This window comes from Prionailurus viverrinus, chromosome E2, assembly GCF_022837055.1.
Source record: "Prionailurus viverrinus isolate Anna chromosome E2, UM_Priviv_1.0, whole genome shotgun sequence".
NCBI lineage: Eukaryota > Metazoa > Chordata > Mammalia > Carnivora > Felidae > Prionailurus > Prionailurus viverrinus.
In genome coordinates this window covers 11,392,327-11,403,023 of record NC_062575.1, presented here as the reverse complement: position 1 = coordinate 11,403,023, position 10,697 = coordinate 11,392,327, and the positions used below count along the sequence as shown (strand labels likewise).

Genomic DNA, 10,697 nt, shown 5'->3' with positions numbered 1-10,697 from the left:
ACTTGGATGGTTTCCACAAATATTGAAACAGCATTAGAGCAGGAAAACAATAACTGAGTATCTCCATAAAATGGTAAATCTTGGGGCGCCTGGGTGGCTCAGTCAGTTAAGCGACCGACTTCGGCTCAGGTCATGATCTCCTGCTCTGTGAGTTCCCGCCCGCGTCGGGCTCTGTGCTGACGGCTCAGAGCCTGGAGCTTGCTTCAGATCCTGTGTCTCCCTCTCTCTCTGGCCCTCCCCCGTTCATGCTCTGTGTCTCTCTTTCTCAAAAATAAATAAACGTTAAAAAAAATTTTTAAAAAAATTGGTAAATCTTCCTCTCATTCCCTCTGGCATTTGGTGGTTTCTAATTTTCTTATACACAAGCAAGAAGAACCAATTAATGAGTGTCTTACCTTTCATTGCAAAGCCACTCTCTGAAATTCCTAATCAACACACAGTTAAATCATCTTGGAAGTAACTTGACTTCAAATTTATTCAAGAACTTAACAAATCTCAAAGATAAACAGAACACTTTATTATAAAACTTATAAAATAATTAAATATTACACATATATTTTGACTTTTCTCTATAACCCATTGTTTTATTCATCATTTTTCCTCAGAATTAATATCACTTAGAGAAGCAAGTGAGAACACATAAGAATAGGCTATTAATAAATTAATTTTTCCATAAAATAATAAAATGATCATTATATAAAGAAATGAATAATTTGCAATTTTTCAGAGGGCAAGGGGGTGGGGATGTGGAACTATATTTTTTTGATGATAAAATGGCTGCTACTCTAGGCCAAGCCAAGTGGTTTGAGAGACTATTCAATCATTATTTCTCTGAGATTCATGAAGGCATGATTTTAATTAGAATGGGAACGAAGGATGTTCTAAATTTAACAAACCACTGTCTAGTTGGTGGTGCTGAGCTGGCAAACCCTGTTTGAATTGAGACTTGAGAAAGCAGTAAAATTGGGTTCCCTTCATCAAAGAAACTGAGGAATAGCGTGGAATTATATAAATATGCCCTTTTTAACCACATCTCAAAAAATTACAGAAGGACTCCCATCTTGTAAGTCACTTTGGTTTTGGCAAAATAGTGTGGTATTTTCCAACTGAGAACAATTTTAAGCTCATTAATGCCTATCAACAGCTGGCTTCCGATGACTGAAAATATCATCTGTAAGATTATAAAATATTCGTATTTATTGAAGGGTCTTGGCTTATGATTTATTAATATTAACATGGCAAGAAGACAGATGGGTTTTCTATTGCCACTCTTTTCTTGTTGTTAACTAAATCTTAGGGAAATTTTAAACATGACAGTTGGTAGGAGAAAAACCACAAGTGGTCTTTAATTTTCCAAGCAGCCCTGATGATATGTAGGGAACATTATAAATGATGGTCTAACACTGTGATTTTGCTACTTAGCTCCTCCTCGCTTTTTACCAGAAATGAACACCTCACCAATTCTGATTCCCAAAGAGCAGACTTGAGGCTCCGTGTCCTTGTTCAGCTAGCACCAAGAGTTACGAGGTTCATATAATGTGTGGGACGTCAACGTTGGCCTTTGATGTAAGTTTTGTGGGGTTTTTTTTTCAGATCGTACTTTCAATTCAACGGAGATCTTCTTTAATAGTCCAAGTTGCCCTGTTTTCAGAATATTCCTCGGAACACTTTTCAAGTTGTAAATTTTAGTCTTGGAGACTCTCTATAAGCAGGATATACTTTGAACAAAATAATAAAAACAACACACGCACACTGAATAAACATAACGTGAAGCTTGTTGGTCCAGCAGCAAGCACAGTTATGAGCACCATTTGGCTTCCTGTGTAACCGAGTTCGGGCTGGCCACAGCGTCCATCCAACTGTGAGCTCCGAATAACGGTTAAGCAAGGTGTTCCATCCGTATTTGATTGCTCCAAGGCTCAGTCTTGGATCTAAGTCTTCAAGAACCGTTTCGAAACAGATGTCCTTGCCATGGAACACTCGAAAGTTCAAGAACGGTGGGAAGGGGGGGGGGGGTGTCTCTCCCAGAGTTGACCAGATTCTTCGTCAAAATTAAAAGGTGACGTATCTCAATGTGACTCATCACCTCTTTCCTGTAACAGTGCAAATCAAAAACGTTCTTTTGTCATTTCTCTTGGAAGTCAGATGGGTCCTCACTTCCCATCTTCAAGTGCTTCGGAGTACTGTGTGCTTTGGGGACTTGGAGAAGGAGCCTGTCTGTTCGTGAGAGCCAGCTCCCCGGGGGCTGCTGTAGCCATGCAGGAGTGGTCTGCAGGGTTCAGCTTTCGAGCTCCGGAGGTGAGAGGTGAGACCCTGGCCCTGCGGTGTTAGGGAGGGCATCAAGGTCAGCTCTTCCTCGTGCAGGATTTGCAGCACTGATGACCGTGAAATTTGTGGTTGCAGATGCCATGTTGAGGAACGAGGTGACACCAGCTGAAGAAATCTACACAGGATGGATCTTCTGCAGTGAGGAAAAAAAAAAATTTAACACCATCAAAGAGAGCTTAGCCTTTTTTCTAAGGTGAGGGCCGACATGCTTTTTGTCTCTGAAAGGTTCTGCTCGTTATATACTGGGATTTGGCTGGGAGGGTGGGAGAAGCGGGATTAAGACATCAAAAGGGGCTGTGACCATTAGCTAAATGTTAAGGTCGGGGGGATGGGTGTTTAAAAAAAAGCCACGCCCTTTCCAGCCAGAGATTCATGGGTGATCCTTCCCAGTAGCCTGGGAGCTACACGTTGCATCCCTAGAACAGTGTGTTAGGGGTTGGGCTGCGATTTGGTCTAATACACTGGGAGTCAGCACACCTGGATTTGAGGCCCAGCTGCAACACTCTGTTGATTTAAACAAATCCCACAGTCAAGTTGCAGTTAAGTGAACTGAAGTCAACACCAATCCTTTCTGACGTCTGTTGTTAACCCGTGTGATTACGGGCTGGACGGAGCACACTGGGCATCGGGGATTCCCAACCAGAAGGGCCGTGTCCATTTTAGGGTCAGGGCCTCGCTGATGTACTGGATTCTCAAGGAGTTTTGACTTGAAAAAAGTATTTATGGTCTACCCTAAATACTTGTCCTTCATGGTTCGAAGTGTTTTCCCCTTCCTCCATGCCAGGCTTGAGAGACACCTGGCCCCAAGCCCCACACTGCCCATAGGTACCCATCCACGTCCCTTCCACATTCCTCCTGCAACGGCTCTGCTCTGGGCCCTGGGACATGGCACGCAATGCTCTCCGTTCTCCTGTTTCTTTTTCCCATTGCTCCCGATTTGTATCCTGTCTCCCTGTGATTCAGCACTGCCTACACCTCCTTCCCCATGCCTTCATTCCTCTGCCTAAAATGCACCCACTGGACCCCCATCCCTTAGTCGCCCCACGGATCCTTTGAAAATGTATGTCGGTTCATACCGGGTCTCAGCCCTAAACTCTCCCTTTGGCCCCTCTGTCCACCCGGAATGAAAGGTTTAGTCCTTACGATGGCTGACAACTGGTCTCTCCACTAACACTTGACCTCCTCTTCCTCCTCTCTTCCCTCCCTGACACGGGCCACCTGGCTCATGGCCCATCATGCCAGGAAAAATGCGGTTTCTCCCAGGATCCCAAGTCTCTGCTCAAAGGTCACTGACAGTGGGGCCTTCCCAGAGTCCCTCTTACAAGCAGCAAGCTCTGTGGCCTCCCAGAGAGCCCTCCCCACTCCTTACCTTGCTTTATTTTTCTACAGTGATCTATGAGCACTCATCATATCCTGTGCCTCCCTATTGTCTGGCTCCTCTCTAGAATGTAAAATCCTTGAGAGCAGAGATTTTGCCTACTGTTTTCATTACTTTATTCCCAAGGCTTAGTGCCTGTCACAGAGTAGCTGCTCAAGAAGTATTTGCTGAACACATTCGTTTTTACAGCTGAAACAACCAGTTCAAAGTCTCAACTTGGCTATAAAGGAGAAGTAGCAGTGATTTTTTTTTTTTTTTCCTTTTCAATAACTCCTGGATATATCTTGAAGCTAGAGTCTAGAGAATTTTCTGGCAGGCTGGTAAAGGTACGAGAGAAGAAAGAAGAATCAAGAATGGTGATAAGCTTTTTGCCCTGAGCCTCTAGAAGAATGGTCATAGGTACTGACATGGGGCCACCAGGGGTGGGGGAGGGGTGCCGCTGGTAGGAGAAGGGTGTGGTGTCTGTTACCTGAGGGATCCAAGCCAGACATGAGATGAAGACCCATCCAAACTCTGTTTGCCTATATGTACACATATAGATGTAGCTACATCCATTATTTTAAATATATACTTGTACAGTATCTTATACCCCAATCAATTAGCATGGAGCCCATTCAATCAGAATGCACATCTGAGTCAGCTTCTGTTTCAGTTGCAGAGACACGGCATCAGGACCAAAACAGGCCACTAAAACCACGGTCCTAACTGCACGGTTTATGGACCCCTCTTGGGAGAAGAATGGGATTTCAGCAGGCTTCTGCAGCTAGTGCTATAAGCTCAAGGTATGTCCGGAAGCAGAAGTGGGGCGTATCACTGTGCCGTCGATATGAGCCCTGTGTTTCATTACGGTTGGGATACTGCTCACTAATCACTGGTTATCGGAGCTGTTAATCAGTCAGGTATTTTATTTATGCTGAGGATGACCTTGGTGCCCTCTTTCTTTGCCTCCCATCCTTCATGCCAACAACTGACAAATATTATAAGCTCAATCTTCAGAATCTTCCTGGCACCCCACCACTCCCACGAGTGCCACTGCTCCAGTGGGAACTTCTCCCGAACAAGAGTTAGACAAGTCCTCCTTCGGCCCTGGGCCCTGTGCTCTTTCTTCTCTGGGTAACTGCGGGCGATCCTCCCACAAGTCAGATCCCACTGCTACTGGGCTTGAAGTTCAGTATCAGCTTCCACCTCAGTTGGAGTTAAATCTCAAGTCCTTCCAATGACTGACAAGGCTTCCAGGACAAGCTTCAGCTAATCACGTCACTCCTGTCTGCTTTCTACATCCTACTCCAGGTGTCTTGCTGTCCCTGATCAGATTCACACATTGCTGCCTCAGGGCCTTTGCATGCGCTCTCCCCTCTGACAGGAACACTATCCTTCTAGATACACACCTAGCTCACCTGCCTTTAGGTCCCTGTTCAAATATCGCATCATCCAGGTGGCCTTGCGTGCCAAGCCCATCTGAATGGGTTTTCCCTCCTCCTCCTCACCCCCAGTCATTCTTGTGCTCCATACTCTGCTTAAGTTTTATTTTCTACTTTACCATCTGACATTGTATACTTACTGGTTTGTTGTCTGTTTCCAGAGAGGAGAGTGGAAGCTTTGCCCATTCTGTTCATCATTCTATCTACAAACAGACACCAGAACAGTTCCTGGTTCACAGTAAATGTGAAAAACTCTCCACAGTATCTTAAGGTAGCAGCATTTCTCCATTTTATAAATAGCTCAGAAAGTTTAAAACCTTGCCCATGGGTGTGCATGGCCCATCATGGGAGTCTCAGAGGAGGTTCAAAGTATTACCATTTCTTTCCTTGGTCACCATGGATTTACTTACTGCCCACTAAATTTTTTTTTCCTTTTTAAAAATTTTAATATTAGTTAGTAAACATACAGTACAATATTGGTTTTAGGAGTAGAAGTCAGTGATTCATCACTTAGCTACAAGGCCCAGTGCCCTCCTTAAAGCCCATCCCCTCCCACCTCCCTCCATCCACCCATAATCTGTTCCCTATCGTGAAACATCTCTCGTGGTTGGTTTCCCTCTCTTCTCTTCCCACCTTCTTCGCATATGTTCATCTGTTGTGTTTCTTAAATTCCACATGTGAGTGAAATCATATGGTATTTCTTTCTCTCGTTGACTTACTTCGTTGGAAATTCACTACCAATTCCACCCATGGTCACCCTGCCAGTGATTTAAGAAGGAAGATGAACCGGGCAGTACTTTGGGCATGGCACTCTCCCTGGGGGAGGCGGGAGGTGGCCTCCAACTTTGTAAAACCATAGGCCACAACCGTGGCCAAGAAGAAACACCTAGGCTTGTGTCTTTCATACCTGCCTTCTTACTTGACTCCTCTTGCCTAGAGAAACCTGATTTAGTCCAGAGGCAAGGAGAGAGGTCCTTCTAATAAACCTTTTTCATACCGTCATCTGTCACGGCCCCCATCCCTGCAACCCATGAAGAACCGACCTCCATCATAACACTGGTAAACACTCCACTTAGATTTCTTGTTGCAGCTTCCTCCTCCTCTGAGACACTGACTCCTTGTAGCTTAAGAACAGGATGTTGCCTTGTTCTTTTGTCCCTAGAAGAATGCTAGGGATATAGAGCAGGTGCTTAGTGACCCAGCTTTGAGTGAAGTAGAGAACCTCACCGTGCTTGATGCACAATCTTTTTTTTAACACACATTGAGCACCAATGGTGGGCCGGGCATGGTGCCGGACGAGTAAGATAACGACACCAAGGGCCTCCCCACTCATCTTGGACCTAACATATGTCTTGGCTCTCCTCCCCTTGAACTCCTGCCCAGGAGAGAACTGCTGAGCAATGTGCATGATGGACCATTGTCCTTTATTCTCTCTCTGAGTACGTAAGGGGCCTGCACTTCTGATTCTGTCCACGTGTGGGTTTGTCTGGGGCCATCTGACTAACGGGGGAGAAAGGAGCAATCACCGATGGGGAAGAAAGGAGGAGACAGTCTGCAAGAACAGGACTACTTGCTCAAAATGTGTGTTTCTTTCCCCCGTTAACCTGTCTGCTTGGAAAGCCTGCGGGTTTGTAGAATTCCAGCAATGCCCTGGAGGTGACAGGGCTCTGAGCAGCTACTATCTTGCTAGTTTTCTCTCTGGTTGCAAGCCTCAGATAAGGAGAGCGTGCAGAGGAGGGAAAATTGATGCCCAGAGCCTGGAGCGAAGGGTCTTAGAGATAAAATGCAAAGGGATAGGGACAGGGGAGGATCTGAGTGACAGTTGTGAATCTGATTCACCACAAATTGGGAAGCACGGAGTAAGAAGTGAAGCAGTCTTGGGAAAGCTGCGATCGGATGAAAAGCAAACTCAGCAGGCCGGTGGTGGAAAATAATTCTTTAGCACAAAGAAATCTGATTAGGGGGGAGGAACTATTCCCTGGTGTTAGATTTCTTCAAAATGAGTTGGACTACTGAAAAAGAAGCACAGTTCACCCAGATCGTTCAATTTCCCGTTTTTCCACCAGCACACCTGCACTTCATTTAAATGGACGGTAACAAAGGAAACATCTAAGGTGGGTCCCAGGAGGAAGAATGTTCACGGAACGTCACCCGTGTCCCCAGTTCCTGTTCACGCTTGCGTTCCCACTGGTTGGTACAGTCGCTGGTGCGTGGTGGTTACTTTTTCGTTTGCTTGTTCAACTAAAACAGTTTTTAAAAACGGACCTGTGGGCGCCTGGGTGGCTCCGTGGGTTAAGCGTCCTACTTCAGCTCAGGTCATGACCACACGGTTTGTGAGTGTGAGCCGCGCACCTGGCTCTGCCCTGACAGCTCGGAGCCTGCCTTGGATTCTCTCTCCCGTCCCTGACTTGTGCACACACTCTCTCGAAAATAACTTTAAAAGAAAATGGACTTGCAAGATGACTGTTTCCCCCTTTCAAAGTAAGAATAGCTAAAAAGCCTTAGCACAGAATTAGATTTTCCCTGCGCATGCATGCAAATAAGCATTTGGGGCAGGAACTGCCCCAGATTTGTGCCTCATATGCCTCTGAGCAGCACTGCTCACAGATTGTGATGTGAATGGCGCCCCCCAGAGTTGTTCTAGGAATAAGCGGCACAAGCACGTACGATGGAGTTTTGGAAAACTCTCTGACGGTTTGGTAAAAGTGACTGGAGTACAGGGCTTGTTACCTCTCTTTGCAGGAGCTGGACAGAAGTTTGTGTTACAGGCTCGTAGCATGGGAGGTTTCTGACGGAGCAGACAACTGGAGGAAGGCCGGCCCTGCTGGATGCAGTGGACCGAGCGGGTCTGGACGCCCCCTCCACAGGTCACCGTGCACTGCACAAGAAGGAAAGAGGAAGGAGTCAGCAACACTTGGCTGGAGGGTGTCCTTTCTGAGGTCACTGATGTCAAATAGAAGGGATCTCCATGCTTCATGCCATGTCCAGGGGGCCTGCTGGCAAAATGGGAGCTGGCCAGAGACCCGTATGTGTGCTCAAGTTCACGGTTGTTGTAACACACAGGAGCTAGGTGATCTGATTGGAATGCTGCCTATCTCGCCCCAGAGAATGTGTCTTCAGTTAAGTGACTCATAAAGAAGAGAGCTTCCAGAAATACGGAAGCTGCCGTAAGAATGCAGAAACCTAGGCAACTCATCACGGTATTTAAATAATTCCAGATAATCTCTGCAGATGCAGTATTGGGGGGGAGATAGTTCAGAATTAGGACAGCAAGGAAATAATACTTCACCCAAGGAAGCTTTGGAACCATGCCCTCGGTGGCCAGCCAAATTCTGAATTGGCACAGGGGGTGGGTGTTTCCCAGAAGTCAGTGATTTTGCTTTTCAATTAAAAAAAAAGAAAATAGAGGGCTAAAAAAGGACTATCAACTTTTTTTAGTTCTTCCAGACACATAGGGAAAGATATTTTATAACATAATATCAGGGAAAAACAAGACAGCCCTTTTACCCTGATTATTTTTTGTTTTGCTTTTAAAAATTCACTACATTCTTTTTCTTATTTTGCAGATAGGCGAAGTCTTCATTCTGGACAAGCATCATTATATGAACTGGTATTTGGAAGGAAAAAAACGTGGGAGTGGAAAGACTGAGTTTTGGATTTTAGCACCAAATTCAAATATAGCTATAGGATTATCACATCATCTAAACCAGAAGTTGGTAAACTTTTTCTGTAGAGGTCAAGATAGTCAATATGTTCACCTTCGTGGGCCATGTGGTCTTCGTTGCAACTACTCTGCCTTTGTAGCATGAGAGCAGCCATGCGCAGTATGTAAACACAAACAAGCATGACTGTGTTCTGATAAAACTTTATTTATAAAGAGTTGGTAATTGCTGATCTTTTGTCTAAATAATCTTAAGAGAATCAAATTCCCAATCTCTTGAGTAAATGGTGATAAAAACTTGAAAAAGAAGTCCATAGCAATATATAAAGTGCTTAGCATGGTGTCTAGCCTACTAGAGATACACGATCATGCTACTTTCTTTTTCTCCATGGTTTAGTTCTCAGATCCTTTCCCATACACATAGGTAGACCCACACATTACATATACGTATGTATGTGTGTATGCGTACTTACAAAGACACGTGGATGCATATGTATATACAGACACACACATACATCATTATACCTAAGTGTGTATGTATGTCTACTTAGAGACACAGATCTGTAGATGTACATTTCCCCCCACCCAACCCCCATATTTAATGATGGGGTGGGTGGTACCTCTCAAGCTGGCAAGTTCTTTGAAGGGCTATGTACATGACAGCTGTTGGTTGGAAGGTGTAAGGACCCCAACACAGCTTATCTCTAAGCCTTCGCTTCCCACACCAATCCCAGCCAATCAGAACCAAACCACTGTAACCAAAGTTTCATCTAAGTCTTCTGAGATAAAGGTGCCTCTAACATCTAATGGGCTTAAGAGCTGGGTGTCCTTGCCTGAATTGCCTAACTCTGAGCTTTCCCTGCCTCTTCTACAACATAGGGACAGAAATCACCATGAACAAGGCTGTTTGACAAATGGTAGCCATTATCACATTATTAGAAACATGACCTAAAAACCAAAGAAGTCAAGACGCTGAGCACTGTTTCTAAAATACAGAAGATTTGGGACACCTGGGTGGCTCATTAGGTTATGCGTCCAACTCTTGATTTTGGCCCAGGTCATGATCTCATGGTTCATGAGTTTGATCCCTGCATCAGGCTCTGCGCTGACAGCACAGAGACTTCTTGGGATTCCCTCCCTCTCTCTCTCTCTCTCTCAAAATAAAATACAGAAGACTTTAGTGAGGCAGCAGCAATAGTGAACATTTAGCACCATGGGACAAGCCCAGTATAAATATTTTATATTAGGTACTCACGAAAAACATTAGCTCTGCAAGATATTGTCATCTTGATTTTCTAGATGTGAAAGCCAGAGCTCACAGATTATGGAAGTGGCCCAGGACCACACAGGTGGTAGAGCTGGTCAAAGATCACAAACCATTTTGCCTCCAGAACTTGAGTTTCTGTTCTTTCCCTTTGGACAGGTCCCTAATAGCAACGGTCGGTGGGCTCCCTCCTTTCTGGGAATCTCACTTAAATATACATCTCCTTAACCTGGGTGCGCTTACCTGCTGCCACGGCGATGAATACCATCCAGCTGCCACACTGAACTCAGGACGGGCTGGACAAGCCCCCCGCTGGCAGGTTTCTTCCAGGTCGAGAATTGGTTTCTTAATATGGCGGCACCTTCGCTCCGGGAAAGTGATCAGCTTTCCCTGGAAGGCCTTCTCACTGCATTTCATCTCCCTCTTCCTCACGCCCAAACCACAGGTCATCGAACACTAGAAGCCAGGACAAAAAGGCATTAAGTATGTGGAGCTCCACGGTCAAGTCTGCCGAGCAGAGGAGCCACCCATGTGACATTCTGGGATGGGATTATGGCAGGTCAACCACACACACTCAAGGATCCTAAAGATAAAGCCACCCCATCCCTCATACTAAAGAATGTGGGCTAACTGTCCCAAAGTCTC

The 10,697-nt window shown here is 45.3% G+C and overlaps 1 protein-coding gene across 1 annotated transcript in view; it reads right to left on the bottom strand.

Moving 5' to 3' along the window:
* Window positions 1-568: 568 nt before the first annotated feature.
* The window catches only part of ADAMTS18 (ADAM metallopeptidase with thrombospondin type 1 motif 18), a 141,202-nt gene continuing 131,073 nt past the window's right edge, over window positions 569-10,697 (bottom strand). The window contains exons 21-23 of the mRNA XM_047836086.1: window positions 10,296-10,508; window positions 7,858-8,005; window positions 569-2,461 (exon numbers count right to left, since the gene is read on the bottom strand). Of these exons, the coding sequence (XP_047692042.1) occupies window positions 2,346-2,461; window positions 7,858-8,005; window positions 10,296-10,508 (477 nt within the window). The 3' untranslated portion in view covers window positions 569-2,345. The remainder of the gene's footprint in view (window positions 2,462-7,857; window positions 8,006-10,295; window positions 10,509-10,697) is intronic.